General features: G+C 44.3%; 2 protein-coding genes across 5 annotated transcripts; both read left to right on the top strand.

Moving 5' to 3' along the window:
- The first annotated feature begins 2,186 nt into the window (after positions 1-2,186).
- Positions 2,187-16,536, top strand: cpeb2 (cytoplasmic polyadenylation element binding protein 2). 4 transcript variants are annotated; one of them, XM_076726483.1, is made up of 12 exons: positions 3,207-3,341; positions 3,452-3,559; positions 5,083-5,352; positions 8,550-8,640; positions 10,734-10,784; positions 11,989-12,012; positions 13,560-13,733; positions 13,818-13,907; positions 14,065-14,183; positions 14,296-14,410; positions 14,694-14,875; positions 15,237-16,536. In XM_076726483.1, the coding sequence occupies exons 2-12, from the start codon at positions 3,503-3,505 to the stop codon at positions 15,462-15,464; spliced, it is 1,401 nt and encodes a 466-aa protein (XP_076582598.1). In that variant the 5' UTR covers positions 3,207-3,341; positions 3,452-3,502; the 3' UTR covers positions 15,465-16,536. The 4 variants fall into 4 exon arrangements, with proteins under 4 accessions (XP_076582595.1, XP_076582597.1, XP_076582596.1 ...); XM_076726480.1 differs by having other exon boundaries at positions 2,187-3,559; XM_076726482.1 differs by lacking the exon at positions 10,734-10,784 and having other exon boundaries at positions 2,187-3,559.
- A 3,740-nt stretch (positions 16,537-20,276) lies between these two features.
- On the top strand, positions 20,277-24,196 carry c1qtnf7 (C1q and TNF related 7). The gene is made up of 3 exons (XM_076726990.1): positions 20,277-20,298; positions 22,283-22,519; positions 23,552-24,196. The coding sequence occupies exons 1-3, from the start codon at positions 20,277-20,279 to the stop codon at positions 24,178-24,180; spliced, it is 888 nt and encodes a 295-aa protein (XP_076583105.1). The 3' UTR covers positions 24,181-24,196.
- Positions 24,197-24,253: the final 57 nt, after the last annotated feature.

Raw genomic sequence — 24,253 nt, 5'->3', positions numbered from 1 at the left:
CTGATTAAAATGAAGGCTGTGTGTGCTTTATTTCTCACACTCAGTTTAATGTGATGCTAATAATAATAATATGCTCATGTCGATATGTGTGTTTTCAGGTTAACATTTGTTCGCTGTGTACGTCAGACCCTCCAGTCTGCATGCACAGAGAATACAGCCACATCTAAAGGTGATTACAGGGTGCAGGAGGAAGCTCAGGTTGGTCATTTGGACTGATGTGTCACATTTCTGTATGTTGAAGGGCAGCTGGGAATCAGAGAATGGACCCCCCCCCTTCCTCCCCTTAACACCACCCCCACCTCCACCCCACCCACCCTGGTTGACCCCCTCCCCCAGCCCATCATCATCAGACACCAGCAGCTGGCAGCCTGCCCCATTTAACTCCCTCCAGCACTCACTGGGCCTGGGTAATCACTGGTGCTCAGCACCATCCGTGGCCACCACACCTGCCCCCTCGCTGGTGGGACTGTCCCATCTGGGACATTATGATGGGGCATTTCTGGGGGTGGGTGTCTTCTTACTTCCCAAAACAGCTCAAGGTGCTGTGAAAAGTGAGAAGAAAATCAAGACGCCAGTGGCTGGAATGAAGTCATGTCATTGATGAGGTTCATTGATGAGCTTCGTGTTGCGTTGAAGTTCTTATCACAGGAAATGCTTTGCAGCACTAATGAATGAAACAAAGGTATTGATAAGGTATGTGCACACTCTTGGTTGACTCCTAGCAGTCGTAACAACAAACTCCATAACTATACTCCCTGAGTTTAAGCGATGTAATGAAATTGGGTTTTTTTCTTTTTATTTAAAGCACTATATAGGTGACAATGCATGTCAGGAAGCTGTGTGTAGTTTGTGCTGAGATTAGCCCTCATCATTAAGGGACCAGATGGCAGGTTGATGGTGCACATTGCTTTGCTACTCCAGTATCTGTCTTCCCCATTAGAAACCACATTCACACACAGAGACTGTAATGATTTATTCAGCCTCAGTCTGAAGAAAGAGAAACGACCCGTGTCTGTTTGCGTTGCACAACAAATAAGTGTTCACACCAGAGGCGCAATAAAATCTATAACTGCAGATTTAACTGGGCCGTTTTGTACAAACAACAAGAAAGTGAAACAGAATTTGCATCATTCATTCGCATCTGCCCAACTCCCAGCTGATGCTTGTTTTCTATTTTAAAGTGAATAAAAGGCGTTTACTGTTGTTCGTCTGCTGAGGGAGGAAGAAGCAGCCTAAACCCCTCTGTTGTTTCTCTCTTCAGTCCTCAAACACAAATGAGCACAGTCAGATGGTGACGCACACAGGACGCGCACACACACACACACACACACACACACACACACACACACACACACACACACACACACACACACACTTTCCCATCCACACTCAAATATGCTGTGCCAGTGGCCATACAGTGCTGCTGGTGGGGGCCATTTATGAGGCAGATCATATGGTAGGGTTGCTTGTCAGCTTTGAGTGCAGAACAGGCGATGAAGATTCATCTCCCCTGACACGCGCTGACATAAAAAACTATATTTAGCTGCTGGCGTCCGTGCGTAAAGTGACGCCGGCGCAGACGCACGCACAATGGTTGTGCACTGAATACTGATGGGCACAAGCCGAGGCAAACTGTGCCACACTAATCATGTTGAAGTTTTTATGAGAATATTTTTGCCCCTGGTGGCACGATGCTCGTCAAAGATTGACCCCATAAAGTGCTGGAAATGGATTCATTCTGATCTTCTGGGCTCGAGTAAGAAGCTCCTGATTGTTGTGTTTGAGGTTGATTTGGAGAAGAAATCAAACAAATGTGTGCCTGAATGAAATGCCTCATTTACAGGAACCAAATGAGCTGCAATAAAACACAGATATCACCGATTTTCAGCCTATATTCTGGCTTCATGCCCTGCAAATGACGCAATAAGGCAACTCATTAACGAGAAACAGACTCACTACAAGTCTCTTCAGGGATATTCATGACATTTTTTCGCTGTAATTGGTACGACAGTGTATCTGACCCTACTGTAGGCCACTTTCCAGCTCTTGGTGAGGGTGTAAGCCTACTGCACTTTATGAATAATGAAAAAATGACGTAAACAATGCGGTCCTCTTTGCAGCTCGGGCCCGAGGCGAGAGGCGGGCGCACCGAGGCGTGATGCGGCCGTGACGTCGATTCAGTCGGGGATCTTTAATCCTCTGCCGCAGCAGCACAGCCGGTAACCAGAGGAGGGGGGTAGCACGGTCGGACAGGACCGCTCAGGCTAGGCTAGCCTACTCCAAGGCCGAAAAAGCTCGGTCCTTAGATAGATGAAAATATCAGCGAGGAAAACGGAGATTACGACCAGAACGAGCCGACTATTTGCATAGGCCAGACCCCCTCCTCTCTGTGTCTGCCTGCAGCCTTTTCACAGACATTTTCCTATTAAAGAGACCTCACTTAGAAACGGTTCTTAGAATATATTCTGAGACGCATAGAGTTGGATTTAAAAGCCGAATTCGGTTTCTTTTAGCCGGCTGACGGATACTACGCCTCGTCCTGCCGGTTTCCTGCGGCCAGTCGTGTCCCGGTTCGCCCTTCAGCTGCGTCGCCGCGTCCCCGCTGTTCCTGTCAGCTGCTGCGCATCAGCAAAACATGCAGGATGAGCCTGTGGGGGTGACAACCACGCAATTACCCCCGTCAACCGAAGAAAAGGACAGCAGCAGCACCGTCAGCAAATCCGGAAAGCAGCCGAACCAAAGCGACGAGCGCGACGCCAAACTGAGCTCATCCACACCGGATTACAACCAGAAGAGAGCTTTCGCCGATTTCGGTCCAGATCGCTTTTGCCCGACGCAGTCTATCTGTGACCTTCAACACAGCCGAAAAATACATCAGCAGTTAAGTCAGCACACTGAGTTTAGCCCCTCAGAGTCGCCCCCACCCGAGGGACGTCTCAGTCACCTGCCGCAGAGGCAGCCGGAGCGCAGCGCTGCTGACCCCTGCGGCTCTCCAGTGGAAGAGGCTGAAGCTGATGCTGTGTCGCCATCGCCCACTTCCGTAAATCCAAACAAGATCCAAATGGACTCCCCCATCGCCCACCACATAAATGGCAACAGCAGCAGCAGCACCGGCAACATGTTGTCCGGAGGTCTCAGCGCCGCTTTCCCGAACCTCCCCACCCAAGAGATGCAGAGCGCCAGCGTAGGCTCGTCCTCACCTTCCCTCCCGGGGTTCGGCACTCCGTGGTCTGTCCAGACCAGCTCCTCGCCCCCTCCCACACCCAACTCCATCAACCCCATCCACGCGAACGCCATTAACCAGATGCCCAACACGGACTCTGACAACGGCTTCTACCCAGGTATCCCCTCCTCCATCAACCCGGCCTTCTTCCAGAGTTTTTCGCCCGTGTCAGCTAATCCGTGCGCCGGGATTAATGTGCAGGGCTTCAGCGGTCCTTTCTCGCCCCAGATAAACGTCCCTCAGCAAGCACAGAGTCGCAGGTCCCCGGTCAGTCCCCAGATGCATCCCCAGCAGGGCGCCTTCCTGCAGCAGAGGAACAACTACAACCAACATCAGGTGAGCTGCTGTATGGCATAAATCACATGACGGTGACACAGGAGCTCTCCTGTTTCATTTATCTCTCTGTTATTCCGACATCTGATGACTAAAAGAGGCCCCTTATCCACCACAGCTCCATTCTTTTTAACCAATTTCAATCAGGTTCCCATAATACTAAGTGAGCACCACTGCAGGATGTCCTCAGTTGAGGGAACATCTTGTGACTGCAGAGATAAAGCATCGCCTTAAGAGATATGCGTGCAGGCCTGCATTATGCAGTGGTTGTCTTTGAAGGATAAAAAGTATTTTTTTACTTCATAACACACTTGTCATGTCCACTGCAAGGGCTGAAGTCACTGCTCTTGAGGCAAAGGGAGGGAGGGGTGAACAGGGGAACAAGGGAGCATCACTGAATCTAGCTGTTGTTCTGTCCTGGAAGCTGGCAGTGGGATGCACTCACATGGCACTGGGCCATCCCTGTCTTGTGGCTCAGTCAGTGGGAATACAAAGGCTTGCAGGCTTTGGCGTCCTAAATGGACGTTTATTTGGGCGAAATGAAGACATCTAGTATCTTGGTGCTGCGTGTATTGGTGTGTGTTGGCAGACAGTGAGGGCGCCCTGAGGAAAGACCAGCAGTAGCTCACATGCAGCTTCAGATAATGCAGCGGTGTTGGGGCCTAAGCGTCAGTAGCCTCTGGCATCAGGTTCCTCATGTGATTTGCACATTGGGTGTGTTTGGGAGCATGTGCTGGGCTGGGTGTGCTTAAAGTGCTCCTGCAGTGTTGCTGTTTCACTGACCTTTAACCCCTTGCGTTAATTAGCGTGCTGTGTAAATATATTTCCATGAAACCTCCAAAGGACCCTGTTGGTCCCACCGTCACGCACACATCCACAGGATCAACACATCAAGAGGGGACAAAGGGAATGAAATGCAAAATTATTTTATTGTTAGTTAAAATGCTTTTTTCCCCTTCCCATTGACTATTTTGCACAAGAGTAAAAAAACATAATTCATGTCCATCAGCCTCCATTGGTTTACATTTTCTCTAACCGCACTGAGATTATCCTGTTTTTTTTTTTTAGACAATAAAAACTCTTCTTAAAGCACACCACCACGCTCACAGCTGATACAAAGAGAAAAGGGATTTAGCTCTCATTATGTGCAGAGTGGGTGAGAAACAGAAAGTTGATTGTCCTCGATGAAAGATTTCCACGTGAAGGCACGCAAGATTAAGCATGATGCGATTGGATGTATGATATGCTTAAGAGTGGACACAAGGTCCAGGTAGAGAGAGAGTTTGTGTAAGTTACACTGGCGGTGTCGCAGCGCACGGGATGCTTAGTATTAGACTTAAAGCCCTAAATCTTCTTATCTACCCACCCGTTACAGGAGCAGATCAAGCTAGGCTGTGGCTGACAGGGAGGAAAGGAAGGATAGAAAGGCAGGATGGGATGAAATAATATGCAGATACTAAAGATGCACGTGGCCTTTTTAACCTTCCATCTCCCCACGCCGTCTGTCCCGCTCCATGTGTGTGCAGCCCATGGTGAAGCCGTCTCCTTGGGGCGGCCACCAGGGGAACGGCTGGGGCTCCGGGGGGATGTCCTGGGGCCGGGACCACCGCAGAGGGAGCGGCATGGGCGTACCTGGCTCGGTCAGTCACGTCTCGCCCCTGAAGAAGCCCTTCTCGAGCAACGTCATCGCTCCTCCCAAGTTCCCACGCTCCGGAGGATCACTGGGGCCTAAGTCCTGGATAGAGGAGAACATGTTTCGCACAGACAGCAACAGCAACACCTTGTTGCCCCTGCAGGTAAGTGTTTTGGGTTGTTAGTGCATTGGCTTGTGTTGGTGGTTTTGTAGGATGATTGGTTTAGGGTGGGGGTGGGGGGTTTGTTTTTAGTGTTACAGTGTGAGAAAACAGTGGCTTTAAAGGTGGGAAAGAACTAGGAACCAATACCCAATAGGAGCAGAGATTGGACAAAGGGCATGATGACGAGGTGTTGTGTGTTTGTGAGAGTTTCAACTGAGATCCCTCAATGAAGCATAAACTCAAAGGCAATGAGAATTCTTGTTATCAGTCGAGACACTGAGAGACACACACAGCAGTGTGTAGATGTAAATTACCAGAAAGGGGCATGCGTGGTTAGCATATCAATCAGAGGGGGGGAGCGTGAATTGATTTGCTGTGCAGGTTTTACTAAAGGTGTAACAAAGTGGGGGCTGGGCTGAAATAATTTCAGGAGCCTTAACACCTTGTAGGTGAGAGCTGCTTCAGGTAACAAGGCTGCTGAAGCTCAGCTTGATTTTCAAAGATTTTGAATATATATTACATATATATCACAACACTTATACAGCAGTAAGTTTCATGTCATCATATTCATATCAAATAGATTCTAGTAACTATGATTATTCAGGCAAATAACAATACTTATGTAGTTTTATAGTTATCTAACTGCATTGCTTTTCGTTGTCTATGTTGAATTTATTTGTATTTTAGAATTTCTGATTCTATTTTTTACAGTATTGGGAGAATAAAATGTTTTAATTCTCATGTAAAAACAGTCACAGGCAGCTGAGGCTGTGTGGAAGAAGCTTTCACTGTCACATAAGAATTACTCCACTTCTGAACAGTGTATTTCTTCATAAAAAGAGACTTTAGTACAGAGTATAGTTTGTAATGCAGAGTTTTTCTTAAGGAAACATATTTAATACTCAGTTAAAGCCCTGAAATGTAAACTTGTTTGATAAGTTACTCTGCATGCTGCTGCAGTGTCCGTACGTTGGTTCATTTTAATGACCTCTAACAGAGAACATATCCATTACCGTGTGACTCGTTCAGACTGAAATAATGATATCACGTAAATAATGGTGTCACCAAATGGTATTCCTGTTGCTATGAGCTCAAATTATTAGTGATATCATTGCCAAGAAGTACAACGCTTCCTATTCCAGGAAACAGGCCCGACTCCACGGATTGTTCATTTCCATAAACAGTCTCGGACCCAGAATTTTTCAGATTCCAAGTCTTTTCCTTCCTTCCTCTCTGTTTAATGTTTGGCAGCCAGTGACACATCTCTGCTGTGTCATGTTTTAGACATCAGACAGAGGTAGATGGAGGGAGATACTGCAGGAGAAAGTGGCTTCTGCTTTCACTGAGTGTATTAAACCTTCAGTCTGTCTCGACATTTCTTTGAATTACACAGTTTTCGAGCATTAACACATATTGTCCTCTTACAGTTAAAAAGAATCCACCTAAAACCACGATTCAAACAGCTGAATGTTGAACTTCTGTGTGTCTTAAAATTTGCTCTTGATCCACAATGGCAGACAAGTGAAGTTCTGACATGTGACTGGTGGCTTTAAAGGGGAACTCCTCTGATTTTACACATCAAAGTCTGCTGACAGGTGTTGGTGAATGCTGCTATATATGTGAAAAACGTTGTATAACGTCCTCTGTGGCTCCAAAGGGAGCTCTGTGAAGTCTGGTGAATTACCACAAGTGATTTCACTTGAGTCAGCGTTCGTTGTGTCTGTAGACAACAGGTTTGAAAATGAAAAAAATTTGGGGTTGTGGAGTTAAAAAGCAGTGAGTTTAGCAGACGTCTGGAGCCCACTCCTCATCTCTGCTGCAGGCCAGTGGCTCCAGGCCCCATTAGCCGCTACACATGACCTGATCACTCATCAGCCATGTTTTTGTGATGCCTTAGCTTTCAGACTCAGGAAAAAGTCTGAAAAAACACGGAAGAGAAGATAGCCTTTCTAACGCACCATTAATTAACACAGAAAGAGTCTATTTTAGTAGTTCTGTTGCCTGAACCCACAGAAACTGTGACAGAAAACTGAAACTAAAAAAGGAAACTGAAAATAAGTCAATAAATAGAACAATGAGTTCCACACAGGACACAAACCCCACTCTCCAGGGTGGAAGTCATGTGCTTCACCCATTCATCCACCATGACCTGCTCCCTATACGGACTTTGTCACATGAATCATGTTGTAGGAACAACACCAGCACAGCGATAGCAGACAAACCTAGCTGCTTCGAGCATAACACGCCCAAATCTGTACAGTCAAGTTAATCAAGTTGGGTTTGATCTCTGGTGAAGCAGGCAGCGGGTTTTATTACTTTGGTTCTGCTGCGTTAACTTTAATAGTTTCTTCAAACTGTCCATCATGAGCCTGACATTGTTCTGGGAATGTGATGCTAAATCAGCTGTTATTTAGGTCCCTCTGGAAACCTTGTTAAATTACTCACTGACTAATACAGCAGTGGATCACCCAGCTGCTTTGCTTTAAAGGGTCATTTCACCAAGATGACTACCAAACACACATTTTCTCACCTACAGTTGAACTCGCCCTTTAATGGTCGCAGTTCTATCACATGGATTAGTGGATGTGGATTAACTAATGATTCCATTATCAAAAAGCAGCTTTTAAACAGGTGATGCAGTGATGACGTCGATGTAAAGTTAGACAAAGACAAACTGTCTTTTAAAATGACATTTTAGCTGTAGTTCTGAACTATCCCACCCGCTTTTAATTCTCCAGTTTATGATCGACTGTGTCTGTTGTACTAAACTAACCAGCAACCGACAATCCGTCACTATCAAAGTATGAAGCGTTGACCTTTACGCTGCCATTATGTTGGGTGTGGTTGGGCAGGTTAGGCGCTCCGTGGTATGACTCTGTCATAGTCGATCATTCAGGAGCGGCTGATGAGCTCCTAACCTCCATCTCAGCTCTGCGGCTGAACGCAACTGGGGAGTCTGTCCTATAGGCTGCTCACAAATATACCTCCAGGATGAGAAAGTAAATAAATACGGAAAGAATGTTAATCCAAGCATGAGCTCCTCACTCTCTTAAGCCAAATGCCCACACTTCAGAGGCTTTATTATTCATAAGCCAGATTCCCAAAGTGTGTTAGAAACGTGAGGAATTAGACGTGCACTTGTTTTGTCAGCTCTCACTCTGCTCCCATATAAAACCTCACGCCTGTGTGTTTTTCAGGACCGCTCCAGAATGTACGACAGTCTGAACATGCACTCTCTGGAGAGCTCCCTGATTGACATCATGCGAGCTGAGCAGGATCCGATGAAAGGTAAGATTGCCTTTCCCTTTCTGTCCACGTTTGGGGTTTGGTGGGGGGGGTCAAAGGGAGGTGATCATGTTCGGCGAGGAGGCCTGACCCGGTGCGGGGAAGCGACAGCCCCAGTGCTCCCAGAGCTGCGTTGTTTTTCCACACACCGGCTTATTTTCTCACCCGCTGAGAGCTTAATACTTCTGCCACCAGCTGCACATTTACATGACCTTCCAGCTCTGATCCTGTTGCTACTTAACCTGAGCGGCACACAGAGCTGAGGAGGAGAGAGAAGGAGCGAAATGATGGTTCCTCTGTTTGCCACGAATATCTCTAATTAGGTACAGATGTTTTCTGACGGAGCGACCATATGCATATCACACACGAGTTGGAATTTTTTAACTAGAGGAGAAGTGAGCTGGAAGACTATTAATAGGCCTGGGTTTCTTTTGAATTATTCCTCATGGTTTGGCAGCAGCGAGCGGAGAATGTACTTTAGTGTGACACTATCCTGGCCTCCTGGGCTCAGCTGCTGGACATCAGAGGAGCAGTGTCAAATAACTGCACCGTTCTTCCCCTCCTCTCATAGAGACAGCTCATTTACAGCCTCACAGCCCAGCTTCGCTTTCACTTTAAATATGACCCAGAAATAACAGCGCTAGCTCATGTGTAGGAGCACCAAAATACTTGTTTTGTTTAATTTGTGGTCTCCGCTAAGATCCTACCAAAACCAGGGCTCGACCTGCGCCCTCCTTTCTTGGGCGAGTTTCTTGTTTTTCCTGCCGGAGCAGATGGAGAGGACATGGGCCAGTGTGCACAGCAGAGAGAGGGGGATCGGGACTAATTTTAGACGTGATCACACTTTCACACACTGTGCATGACAGCCAAGAGAGGAGATGAGAGGGAAGGAGGGCCTGCGAGGGTGGGCTCTGCCATTTATAGCACTGACACGGCTAACACAACAGTGTACGCTATCCTGACCAGCAGCTCCAAAATACAGGCCCGAATGGACAAAATATTGTCAAGCTGCAGGTTGATATTTTAAATAAAGTTTTGTTTAAAGAACTTGCTAATGAAGCTTGAACACTCACAACTTTCAAAAAAGCCAGATGTAATTTTAAATGTTGTTGTTAAACTGGTTGTGTATCAGACAATACAAGCCTAGACTCAGATAGCAAAAACAAAAAGTACAGTCAAACTAGAATATTATTTAAATGAGGAAAGCACTTAATGATTATTTTCAGAATTCATGAGTTTGCCAGTTATTTTCTTGATTAATCTTTTGTTGTATGAAATGTCACAAAACAGTGAAAAATGTCCATCAACAGTCCCCAGAGCGTGAGCTGACATGTTCAAATTGCTTATTTTGTCCAACCCACGATCCAACACCCAAAGATGTTCAGAGAGAGAGAAAAAACAAAACAAAACAGCAAATATCTCATTTTAGAAGCTTGACATTTTAGCATTTTGGCTTAGAAATTACTTGTTGCAGATGAATTTTCCTCCTAAATGATTAATAGATGATTTGTTTCAGCCATAATTGAAATACAGATGTTTAAACCGAATATTGCTTTGCAGAGTGGAGTCATATTTCACTGATAACACGCGATCCCTCCAGCCGCTGCTTTAGTTGCAGTATCACAGCACACTGCAGGTGGAGAAGCCACAACCTTTCAGTGGTCCAGCTCTCAGATGTGAAAAGGAAACGGTCCGTTTCGTGTAAAGTCTGCCATCTTACTGTATTACTGTTGATGAAAACAAAGCGTTTCGTTCTGCTGCGTTCCTTCTGTTTTCCTGTAATATCGACTCAAGGTATCTTTGGGGATAAGGAGGGCTTTGTTCCTTTCGCTGACTGCAGCGCTCACTGCCGACATGTGAGAAGGCTGCTGTAACACATTCACAGGCAGGCTTTGTAGTTATGTGTGTGTGTGTGTGTGTGTGTGTGTGTGTGTGTGTGTGTGTGTGTGTTCTCACTCCCATGTACAAACACTGGCCTCGCCCTGTCCACTCCATCTGCTCTGTCTCATCCTTATTTGTGTGTGTGTGTGTGTGTGTGTGTGTGTGTGTGTGTGTGTGTGTACGACGTGTGTGTTTGTGTGTGTTTCTCATGTCAGGCCGTGTTGGATGCCCTAACCCCGGGGCTGACGGCCTACTCATGCTCAATGGTAATTATCTCTTAGCACCATCTCCCTCTGTTGCAGCTTTTCGGTGTTTTCATCAAATACAGACTCACATCTCATGATGCTTCCACTGTTGCTCTTTAGTCTCATTAGACGCACTCACCAGACTCACAGTGGCACAATAGGCGACATGTGGTAGGTCTGGTGCAGAGAAGAGAATACCTACCAGCATCTGTTTTCTGTTTTCTTTAACAAACCTGTACAGTATATTTGCATAAAGTGCCATTTGTCAAACATCATTGTATTTAGTTTTTTAACATTTCCATCAGTGTCAGACGTCCCAGTTGCCACACAACTCAAGATCAAGTATACAAGTGGTTCATGAAGAGTGTTTCCATTGTTATACGGAGTCTCCTGAGGACTTTAAATGCACCACAATCAAGACATCCCTTCATTAAAATGTAAATTGTCAGTAGAATATTTGAAGCCCTGCAGACTGTTTTTTATTTTTGCATCACATATGGACACACGTCCTGTCGGTGTCAGAAATAAAATCTTGTTTTATAACAGTCTCGATAGGACACAAATCTGGGTCAGACGGCATTTCCAAATAATTGCGAGTGAGCTTTTTATTGTTTCTGGTGCTCGTTGTTTCCTCCTGAGACCCAGCAATCAGGCATTCATTTCTGTCCTGTGCTGGAGACCCATTTTTGGCTCGTGCCTCTGAGGCCGAACATGTTGCTGAGATGAGCCTTGTTGTCCCTGACAGAGGACATCCAGGGCTTTTCAGTGATGTAACAGACTGCGTGGAGTCAGACCCTGACGAGTTTATTTTTCTGATTTTCCAAATGGTTCTATCAGATCTGGCACATTTTATGGAAAGAAGAAAGTTAAGTTGTAGAAAGTGTCTATAATGAGTTCGGGAAATGTCTTTGTATGTGTCATCTTTGGACACATCAGGCTATTTTATATATATTTGATTTTTTTTTACACATATAAGTAGATAACATAAACATTCAGACATTTACTCCTTGTCTTGATGTCCTCAACAAAGTGTATGTAGGAGGATGTGAGATAGGCTGTTTAAAGCATTAAAAAGTCCATCTACTGCACTTTTTTGTGATTGAACTTGACTCTGACTAAATTATTAGGTGGTTAGATGAAGAGGTCATGAGATAACTGCAGATTAAGGTCCATGTCTGTAACAATGCATAGCTGAAACTTGCACTTTGTACTTCTTTACATGCAGCCAGGAGCTATGGGAGACGTCGAGGTAAACTCAGCTTTCTACAACGTGTCTTTCCCCATGTGGCTTATTCCCTTGTGGCATGCTTTATTGCTTGAATGGATACCAAACTGAGGCCTTGAGTCTGGAGTCAGGTTTCCAATTGTCTTTCTAAATCAGGAACACCTTGATATTTTTGTGCTGTCAAACACTTAAGTTAAAATTTGGCCAATAAACGATTGCAGCTATTTTTATGATTGTCTTGTTTTAGTATCCAGACATGCATGATGTGGAGGGCTTTATGTTTGGTCATGTTTATCTGAAGCATTGTGGCAGTCGTGCTTCTGCTCTATGGAACCACAAAGTCTTCACTATTTAATAAATAAAAAGATGGTGTGAAAAAAAAAGAATAAATTGTGTAAAATATGGAAATAGACCCTAAATAAGTGAATTAGTAAATAAATAAGTAATTGAAGAACTATGGAATATTACCCAATGTTAAATTCATAATCTCACTTTGCGTTATGACGCATTTTATGGCTGCCAGATTGAGTCAATTAGCATCTGTTAGCTAGAGCACCGCTAATGATACCCTGAATCAACCGACTAGAGGTTACTGCTATCAATAAATGCAGTACACAGACGCCGTATCTATACCTCTTTAAATTATCATGGCTGCACGTGCTATGCACTGTACCTAGCTGGCTAGCTTGTTAGCTTAGATCAACGTCAAAGGCAGAATCAGGTTTTAGCAGTGTTAGCTAGCTCCTCTTAGCTAGCCACCACAGAGAAAGAAGGACACAGTCTTTCTCTGAGGAACATTTTTTAGATGTTTTTTTAAAAAAATTGCAAAATGTTCTTATTTGCTGTCTGTTAGATGATAACGTTGCCTCTCACTCTTAGCACAAAAGGAGTGCACATGGCTCCCAAACCTGAGATCACCATACGTGAGGTCCACAGTTGGACCCTTGTCTTTCACGTTAACACAGAACAATAAAAGGAAATGTTGGTTTCCGTGTCGGTGCAGTAGCTAGATGGTTGATTTAGCTTACTTTGAAAGTGTTTTTACTCTTGCTAACAGGTGCTAACTGGCTAACAGCTGTGACCTTTGAAACAAATAGAAACAAAAAATACAGCTAATTCTTAAAATATTCTTTCATGTATATATTTTCTAAAATTTGGTTTGACTTCATTTCATATATGACTATTTATTTAAAAGATATTTATGTATTGAACACTTTTGACCTCTGTGGGCCTCCATACTGCTCAGCGACATTATTAACAGCTTTATTCCACACAGCCTGCCCCTCCACGCCTGCTTTTATCTGCTGCTGAGTGGAGCACAAACAATCCCTCACTTTAATCTGGTGCTTTGTCTCGCAACCACTCGTAAAACTGCAGAAAAAGCAGAAACATTATTTTACAGCCAGCCTGTCCTCTGAATGTGTCCCTGTCATAGCAGAGATATGGGATTCCATAAAGGAGACGCAGAGACTTTCGTTTGTTTCGACACATGTTTGTGATCTGTGTTGCTTGTGTGTGTGCGTGTGAATGCCTGGCGTTTGCTGTAGCTTTAACTGCCTTTTGTCCACCAGGCCGCTCCTCCCTCTTCCCTATTGATGACAATCTCCTCGATGATGGCCACGGCAACCAGGGTGTCCCGGGAGTCCTTGGCTCCCCCAACTGTTACCCACACCAAAACGGGGAACGCATCGAGCGCTTCTCCCGTAAGGTGTTTGTGGGAGGTCTGCCCCCTGACATAGACGAAGGTGAGAACCCAGTCCTTCGTCCTTACTTTACTGCCGGCTGTCTTCTGCTCTGCCCGTTTTCTTCACCTCTGTTGTTTCTCTCAGATGAAATAACCTCAAGCTTCCGCCGCTTTGGTCACCTGGTGGTGGACTGGCCACACAAAGCAGAGAGCAAATCCTACTTTCCACCTAAAGGTATTGACGATAGCCTCCTTAGTAAACACGCATTCATGCTATGAAGCTCTGTTGCTAATGAATAAGGTAGCGTTTTATGTTGAGAACAGTTGTTATACAGTTCTTATGTCTTTGTGCTTCATGCACACACTGAGGCTGTGGATGTGTGTGTTTCCAGGATATGCATTCCTGCTGTTCCAGGAGGAGACCTCAGTGCAGGCTCTGATTGAAGCCTGCATGGAGGAGGATGGGAAGCTCTACCTGTGTGTCTCCAGCCCCACCATCAAGGACAAACCTGTGAGTTGAGCAGCCGCAGCAGCAGCTCACACTGGGAGGACGGTGCTGCCATATTTACTTATCCCGAATAAAGAAAGCCTGCGTTTAAAGTTAACTTTGACTTTGACTCCAGGTGCAAATTCGACCTTGGAACCTGAGCGACAGTGATTTTGTGATGGACGGATCGCAGCCCCTTGATCCCCGCAAGACCATCTTTGTGGGAGGCGTCCCTCGTCCCCTGAGAGCAAGTAATTACAGATCCTTTGTTTCTCCTCAAGCAATTTCATACCAGTTTTCTATGTATGTTTTCACTGGAGCCAGATTTCCAGCTACATAACAATAGATGATCAGCTGTATGTTTGATGACATTAAAGGTTACAAATCCCATCTCGAACAGTCAGACACCCTCTCCCCCGGTCTGTCTCACCCCCTGCAGGGTGACTTCCTCACATCCTCCCACCTCTTTTCTTCATCCTTTCACTTGTCTGAATATATTATTTTTCTCTACCATTCTTCTCACCCTCTGACTAGTTGAGCTGGCCATGATTATGGATCGTCTCTACGGCGGAGTCTGCTACGCAGGCATTGACACGGATCCAGAGCTCAAGTACCCGAAGGGGGCAGGGCGAGTGGCCTTCTCCAATCAGCAGAGTTACATCGCCGCCATCAGTGCGAGATTCGTCCAGCTGCAGCACGGAGACATTGACAAGCGGGTACAGCCTCCCCTTCATTAGCAAATCCCTGTTTTTCATAAAGCCTATATATATATGTATATGACTCATTCATCATTAGGATGTGTCATTCACACAGTCTGTGAATGCAAGCCTGTGTGTGTGTGTGTGTGTGTGTGTGTGTGTGTGTGTGTGTGTGTGTGTGTGTGTGTGTGTGTGTGTGTGTGTGTTTGCACAGAGAAGCAGCAGCTTGTTGCTATGGTGAGCGAAAGCTTATTAGGGCTGATTGAATTAGCTTCCTTCCCAGTCTCTGCTGCGACAAGCCCCGGCCTCTCATGAACACACACATTATTGCACTGAAAGTATTGATGCAGTCTTCTCTCAAACGTGTGTGTGTGTGCAGGTGGAGGTGAAGCCCTACGTCCTGGATGATCAGCTGTGTGACGAGTGTCAGGGTGCACGCTGCGGAGGGAAGTTCGCCCCCTTTTTCTGCGCTAACGTCACCTGCCTGCAGTACTACTGCGAATTCTGCTGGGCCAACATCCACTCCCGCGCCGGACGGGAGTTTCACAAGCCCCTGGTCAAAGAGGGCGCCGACCGCCCGCGACAGATTCACTTCCGCTGGAACTAGAGAGGCGACCACAGCCATGGCGACACGGTCAGAGGGAAGGGAAATGAAACGCTGGCTAAAAGGAAAAAAGAGCATCGCTCTGCCTCTCCTGCTCTCCTAAGCTATCAGTATAATCGAGTACGTAACATTATACAGTATATACTATATATATATCTATATATCTTTTGTAGCAGCCAAACACCACAAGCCTCAGTTTTTCACCAAAACCCCCCTCACATCTCAGGCTCTGACAACTCTACAACTCTTTTGTGGTACTTTCATCTTTTCTAAGAGGAGATTTAAAAAGAGATTGATTTTTGTAGGTTTTTTTATTATTATTATTATTTTTGTATGTGAGATTTAAAGTAGATACGGGAATGTTTTTGCATGGGGGCAGCTCGTCTGTCTGTCTGTCTGCTGCTAGCCACCCTACAGTGCGTGTAGTGCACACTTGTTTCTGGGAAATCCTTGATTCTCCAACGTCGACGCCTGCCCCAGGTCATTAACCAAAGGTAGCAAAACGATAGGAAGCATAAAATTGACACATTTTCTGCCGCAAAACGAAACAGTTGTTTTTTAATGTTACCATGGGCTCTTTCTTCTTGGTAGAGGGTTTACTAAATAAAGATAATAAGGAAATTTCTGCGCTCATACTGACCCATAGAGTGATACCTCAAAATATTAAATCTGGTTTCTTGCTAACTGTATTCAACATTTATACTTAACAAGCTATTTTAGAAGCTTTGCTGCTACATATACATATATATGAATAAATGTGTAGGTATTATATTTAATGCCGTTTATAAACCAGAATCATGTAAAATGAAATGCAGTATGCACTCAACCACTAATGGCCCCCATTGCCGTGGAAAGTGCATGTTATGACAATAGGCTTAGTTACACATAGAGCATGCAGGATAGATGTGAGAATAAAAAAAACAAACCACTGAAATCATGATTAAAGGCAAGACATTAAAGTAGCATGACCATCTATTACAGATGCCTAAGAGGGACAAAAAAATCAGACAAAGCTAAATAAGTTTAAAAAAAGAAAAAAAAACATATTTAAACTTGCATGCGTTGATGTTTATCTGTTGTTTGATCCGTTTACGTACTTAACGATACAAAAAGTGATATTGGTTCTAATGTAGACTTAGTGGACTCCATCATTTTGTGACACACGGTGGCTCGTATGGCCAAAAACAAAAAAACATACAAAAAAAACAAAGCTCCTGTTGAGAAGCAGAGTGGTGTTCAGTGGTTTGTGTCTGTGTCGTCCCCGTGCTGTGTGACTGTTTTTAGCGTAGACTGAGGCTCTAGTTTAGTTACCAACAGATGACGTAGAGGAGAATGAAAACACGAAAATCACCCCTGCCTTCACTCATCCCGTCCCGCGTTCGTGTGGTTCCAAAGGTCGACCCTGACACAGCGCCGCCCTCCCGGAGCGAAATGCAAACCAGAAGCTTTGGCTGCGAGGAGGCTGGAGGTCGTGCTAATGAGCGCTTAGCAGTGACAGTCAGGCTTTCATGCCGTGCGTCTGAAGACGAAACTCTCGTCTCTTTGTGTTGTTTGATTTCCAGCGTGACCCTTGAGTTCCTCTTTAAAAAAAATAACTATTTAGGGACAATCTCTGTGAGGACGGTGGCCCGGCCGTCCGTCTGGTACTGTACAAGTGTGTCGCTCTCGTGTCGTCGTGGTTTTTGTGCTCCACGCCCGGTGTGTGCTCCTCAGTGTCGGTGTTCAGGCGTCAAAGTGTGTACTGTTACAAAACCTTAATGAAACTGAGACTCTGAGTTTATTTCTAGTCCTAGAATTGAATTTGTTTGTGTCAACTACCTACCCACCACTGGCCCTTCAGTATGTTTTTATAATATATATTATGCACTACTTTTCTATACCCCCGCTCATTTGGTTTCTTATCCACCCCGTCAAGTGATCTCAGTGCGGATCTCTCTGAAACCTCCACCTATTTATAATTCAGATGATTTATTAAATTTTATTTTTTCATGATTACTTATTTAAGATGTAGCGTGAAGCAGTGGTCTTAAGTTATCTATATTCTGTCTGAGTAGAGCAGGAACCCGATGTGTTCTAATATATTCTAATGTCGTCTGGTTGTTGTGAGGACCGGGAGTCAAAGCGCGACGGAGGTGAAGGTTAAAGAGCGAGCTCCCGCCGCCGCCGCCCCCCCTCCACCCCCCCCCATCCCCCGACCCCCCGTGGCTTTAGTTCTCATGATGAACATGTTTGAATATCGTCACCTGTAACACTTGACTCGTGCTGTTTTTGTGAGGTTCTATTTTCTATGTTGAACACTGTTACTTTGTTCTGTACGTGTCTTTGTTTTTGTAAAAATCATATTTATTTCACTATTTTTGTAGACAAAAAAAAATCTATTTGATTTTGATTGTATTTTTCTATTTGAATAGAAATATTATACAATTTATTTCCCCCCCACCCCCCCACCCCAGCTCACCCCCCCAGTGCTAATTATGTCCAAAAGTTCCGTTCAAAGACAAAGAATCACGACATTAGCAACAACATCAAAGGTTTTGATATACAGCTGATTCTTATTTTGATACACGACACATTTGGTTTGAAGGAAGGAAACATGAAGGTTTTATTATATTCTTGGAAGACACTTGAGATTCTCCCCTGTTGCATCGAGGCCCCAGCTGCCTGTCCTCATAGATGCTCTGAAACTTGAATATAACACATTTTGAAAGGCTGACTAACCTCGAATCTGTGTTGTGATGTGCAATACTGTTTCTAATGTTTGTATAAAAGTAAGAACTACAGTGTAAACCTTTTTAATGCAGATTTATTTTTTTCATTGCATATTTTGCAGATTTCTGATCCACAGTGTCATTTTTTACTGTCAGAAAAATAAACCCCATTTTTTCATTGCAACTATTTTTAAATCCAGATATCTTTGTACTGATGTAAATGATTGTAGTTATTTTGGATAGTGTTTTGCTAACAAAAGGAGAGACTTTTTCATGCATATTTCTATTTCATTTCATCCTGTTTTATCCCACGTTTTATTTCGTTTAATAGTAGCAGAATTCTTGGAATAATTTTTCATATTTAAATGTCATTGGTATTATTTTGTATTTTTATGTGGAAATACACTATATATAAATTTAAAATGCTAATTGCTAAGATATTATTTTGAGTTTAATTATTTTTAAAGCTAAATATTTGTAATTTTATTGTTAAAGTGACTAATTTCTAAATCAGAGTTTGTGTATAGATTCACAAAAGTGGTTTATGAGGTGTTTGGATTGTAATTATTACTGAATGGTTCTTTGATATGCAAAATGAATATCATGTTTATTTTTATTTTTGTTGGTTTTGTATTTAAATGGGGTGTTGATTACAATTTTTTTCCTTTCACTTCCTGAATAAAGACCCATTCTGTTTGGACACAACATGGCTGCTGCTGCATGCTGCATGTGCTTTGAAGACAAAGAGTGATGAGTAGTAATAATTTCATGATTAATGTCCATTATTCCACTGTTTCTATCAGTCATCACACATACAGTGTTATGAACACATATCAGCCAAGTATCATATAAATACTTAATATTTAAAAATATTTTAATGACACTCTCTCATACCTGAGGAATTAATGCAAACCAGTGGTTTAATGCAATTGCGTGCATTTACTCAAGTACTGCACTTGAGTACAATTTTTAGGTAAAATGTGTATTCCCATTTTCTGTTATACTTCTACACTTCTACGGAGGATTGCACATACAAAAACTGATGCTAAGCTTCTTAAATATAACAGATTACTTTTGATTAAACCAGTTAGTCTCGTGACCCCTCACAAAATCTCCCATTTCGACCCCTTGTAATGTCAGCTGTATATGAATTGTGAGCACTTCCATCAAAGACACATTTCTCCTCTGAACCTCTCAGATGGTTTCTGCTGCATGACTGTCAAATTATGAATTATTTCACAAAAAGCAAAAAGCAAAACTCCCTCCCCCTCAAAAGAAATATAAATCTGTGAAGCAGAACTTTGTTTTTCCGTCTTATCAACCCTCATCAATCATCCCATGACCCCTCAGACTGTGACCCCTTGGAGTGCACACGGACCACAGATTGGGAACCACTGAGCTAAACTAGCTAACGAATATGAAGTGGTTAAAACTGACTGGCTACAACTGTAACATGCTAAATATGCGCTGACGCATTCGTGCAACAATCTAATGATTTAATTTACAATCTTATGTCACTCACGGGGTTCATTTTCTGCTCAGTGAGAACTTGTGCTTTTAGTATTCCTTGTGTCAGTTCTGGCCCCATCTAGGGTTGAGTGACAGAAATACAAGTGAGATCAGTACTGAGGTCAACAAGGCCCAAATGACTTCTGCCACTTATGAATCTGACTTCTCATGGAACAGCAGCTTTATTCTGAAGGATCCAAGCTGCTGACTTCCACACTGGGTGTCTCATATTCAAAGAATCTTTATCCATGACATAATGGAGCTGAAGGCACACAGGCCTTCTGTGATTGCCTGGATGATAGCTGTTTGCCTTGGGAAGTTTATGAGGCGGAGAGAAGGGAGTGGATAAGGGGAGTCGGGGAAGGAGGGCGAGAGGAGGGAGTGTTGGATGGAGTGAGTCCAGGCTGCTGGCTGCCGCTGCTGCACTACAAGACGCTGTCAGCGACGAAGCAGCTGAGCTCTGCACGCAGATGTGTGAGAGCACAGCAGGAGAAAGACAAGTAACATGTTAACCGAGGGGTCGAGCCATCAAGAAGAGCGGAGCCTGAGCAGATAGGACGAAGACACGCAACGGGGAGAATTTTGATCATCTCTGGAGATGAACGGCTACTACCTGTGGGGTAAGAACATGGGTCACATACATGTCAGTGCTGTTAGTGGACTCTCACAGAACAGCTCTCATTCACAATATTAACAAACACGATGGAAGCACTGTAAGACTTCAGTAGAGCTTGCTGAGTGACTTTGCAGATGCCCCTCTGTGTGTCAGTGTTTGTGCACAGTTGTACCCTCATGTATGCATGTGTAGCTTTGAAGCTGTGTAATATATAAGCATGTACGGCACATGGTGGATGCTCTCCCTTAAAGAGGTTAGATGTCTTTGCTGCTCTTTTTCAACCTTTTCACATGAACTGTAAAGTGCCCCTGGCATGTTTGTGTCTGACATCAATTACAGACACCTAAAGGCCATCACAGGAGCTGCCTCTGCTCAAAGCGGGCTCAGACATTTTCATTAACTTTAATGCTCCACCTGTTCACCAGGAGAGGAGCGCAGTGACATCCATGAGTTTTTCAGTGGCGTCCCATTGTTAAAAAATAACTGCATTCAGAGTTTTAAAAGCAGCTGTTTTTTGGAATTAATGCCAGTTTTCTTTTCCTTTTTCAGAAAAGTAGCTCGTAACTGAATGATGTGCGCGAGTGCGTTTATTGCATGCATTTGCTTTATCTTCCCGTGCACATGCACATACACATAGGCATGTGTGTGTAAAAAAGAGGGCCATTTTTCTTAATAATAGCCATTTTACTAATGCTGACATCATTGCTGCAGAGCGGAATTGGCGGGCGGGGTTTCTCTCTCACAGGACCTCACACTGGCTCTGTGACCAGTTCATTACCCTCAAAATCAAAAACATGCTACACTAACAACATGGAACGGCTGTGTGTGTGTGTGTGTGTGTGTGTGTGTGTGTGTGTGTGTGTGTGTGTGTGTATATGTGTGTGTGTGTGTGTACTTCCTGTTTATATCACTGTTTTCTCATGTCGTACACACATAATTCTCCTGACGTGCTGGCATCTCCCACTGACAGACAAAGCGAGTGCGTAATGCCAAGGGAAACATGTTGCAATGAAGAGTCACACTTCTTTTTAAAGACTGACGAGGGGATGATCCCTCTCTGCAAACCTGACACACATGTTCCGACGCCCCCACTGATCTGAGACAGCCGGGCCAAGCAGCAGATGCAAAGCTCACATTCTCACACCCACTTGGGCAGATATGCAAAGAACAAGGATCAAATCTTTACGTTAATCTTTTTTGTTCATTTGCTCAAACTCCCTGAAGATTCTCTTGTAGAGTAAGTCTCGGTGGGAAGCTCCCACAGATGGTTTTATTATGGAATGTTCTGAGAGGATGCCAGAGAGGATTTACATGTATAGTCCTCATTCACCACTGGTAGATTTCCACCATTTTTATTACTTTTGAGCAGATGGTTATTTTCTGCCAGTGAGGTACGGTTATTCCTGATGAGATCGCGTCGCTGGCTTTCTCTCTCTCTAACGTAAATGTATAATGTTTCTGCCTGCTCAAGTGCCATTGCTTCATGATTAGGTTCCCCTGACAGAAATTGTGCTGGATGTTATGTCATAACTTGGGAATGTTTTGGCAAAAAAAGGAGACTTGGAACAGAGACAAAGGTTTCGTTTGAGGTCTCACATGCAATTCTGTGCTGGATGAGAACATCGGTGTGTGAGACAGAGTCAAGCCGCTATTGCTTCTCATTACAAGAGTCACATCTGGCCTCATGCTGTATTTCATCGAAAATTAGATTCACTGATATGCTTTCCTGCTGTCTGCACCCATGACAACACCGCTATAAGTGTTTTACAGCATTGTGACAACTGATACCAGGCTCCCCTTTCTGCTCATAACCTGTTTAAGAGTCTGGTCCCACAACGCGCTCATTCTGTCTAATGTCCAGGTTTATCTTCCTTCTGCTCTAAATATGTGCAAACATAAGTCTATTTAGTTCTATATCTTCATCAGAGATGTTCCTAGAAGCATGTCAGGTGTTAGTAAAGTTCTCTAAAAACTGTTTGCATTTACAGATTTGAAGATGTGGACGTTGATGGGAGTAGTCTGTCTGTGCCACTGTGTCTTTGGACAGCTGTTTGAGGCCAAACTGAAAGGAGCACCGCGTCTGATCTGCAGCGTCCCCGGGTCACCGGGCCTGCCTGGCAAACCTGGTCCCAGCGGGCCCCCGGGAGCAGATGGGAATGTGGGTATCCCGGGAAGAGATGGCAGAGATGGCAGGAAGGGTGAAAAGGGAGAAAAGGGAGACACAGGTATATGACGAAACATAAACAGATACAGCATCAGTTCATGTGTGCAGATAAATAAACACCACCACTCTGTGCAACAGAAAAGCGTCTTTACTTCACAGCTGGTGTAAAGAAGGTGAACTGATGAGCTCCACAGAAAAACTCAGAGACTTTATTAGGATTTTTATGAAACGACGCATCAGAAAAACTATGCACCAGCTTGTGACCTTCGTTGCGTGTCATTTCCTGTCAGCGCCCGTCTAACTAGCTAATAAAGCTGTAAATGTATGATTGAAAGTATGATTTTAAAAGAAAGCGAGCAAGAGAAGCTTGAATTTAGAATATTTGATTATTTTAACAGAGATATGTCTTTTCATGGTCATAAACGAACAGTCTGAGATTCGTTCTCAGCGTCTCAAAGTTGTTGTTTATACGATACAAACGACTTATCATGGATGTTCACAGCTTGGTAAAGATTCCTTTTCTTTATTTAGATTATTCAGGTGGTAAAAAATTCATGTCGATAAAGCTGCCACAAAGTTACAAAAATATTTAGAAGGATTGCGTCTGCTCGTTTCGTCCAGCAGATCCACTGATATCGCCTGTGCAGCCTGAATAAATCTGCCAACAATAAATAAACGTCACACACCTGTGTTTTCCATTATGTGTGGAAACAGGAATTCAGACACACACCTTTGTCTGAACATGAATCACGTATTCAGATCAGAATAGACCAATGTTCTTCCACAAACATACAGCATGTGATTCACAGTGATCCTTTGCTCCGGGGTATTTACCGTGCGGATGTAGTCAACTGGATATAAAATAGTTTGGATGAGTCAAGTCAAAACTGTGCCGGTCAAATGTCGAGGTGGCTGCGTTCCCGGGGTGACTTAATCCGTGACATGAGGTGGAGTTTTGTGTTTCCATTGATGGCTCCTTTAATAGTCAGGTTCAACAACTGCAGCAGAAACTGATCCATATGGCAGAATTTACCAAAAAAACAGTCTGTGAGTGTGCAGAAGTGATGATGCCAGCGTGATTCTTCTGTTTCAGGGTTAAAGGGCAGAGTTGGCCCAACAGGTAAGATTGGAAGCCGAGGTGACCGTGGCCCCGCGGGGAAACGAGGGCCTACGGGGGAGAACGGAGATGGAGGCCTAGTCGGTCCTCCAGGCCGCGACGGGGAGAAAGGGGACAAGGGCGAAAGAGGGCCAAGTGGAAGTGCAGGAATCTGCAAGTGTGGCAGCCTGCTGCCTAAGTCTGCCTTCTCTGTGGGAATCACCAGCAGCTACCCTGCAGAGAAAATCCCCATCAAGTTCAACAAGGTCCTGTTCAATGAAGGTGGGCACTACAACCCACAGACGGGCAAGTTCATCTGCGCATACCCAGGCATTTATTATTTCTCCTATGACATTACACTGGCCAACAAACACCTGGCCATTGGTCTGGTGCAGAACGGTCAGTATCGCATCAAAACTTTTGATGCCAACACGGGGAACCACGACGTAGCATCTGGGTCCACTGTGATGTACCTGAACCCTGAGGATGAGGTGTGGCTGGAGATCTTCTTCAACGACCAGAATGGTTTATTTGCAGACCCGGGCTGGGCTGACAGCTTGTTCTCTGGCTTTCTTCTCTATGCAGACACAAACTATTTTGACGCTCTGGCTGAGGACTATGCGTAGAATCTGGAAAACATAAAACAGAACTGCTAGTCACTGTTGTTTTATTATTACACATATGCTATGGTCAGACTAT

This window comes from Chaetodon auriga, chromosome 3 (assembly GCF_051107435.1).
Source record: "Chaetodon auriga isolate fChaAug3 chromosome 3, fChaAug3.hap1, whole genome shotgun sequence".
Classification (NCBI taxonomy): domain Eukaryota; kingdom Metazoa; phylum Chordata; class Actinopteri; order Chaetodontiformes; family Chaetodontidae; genus Chaetodon; species Chaetodon auriga.
This window is presented reverse-complemented; position numbering and strand designations above follow the sequence as displayed.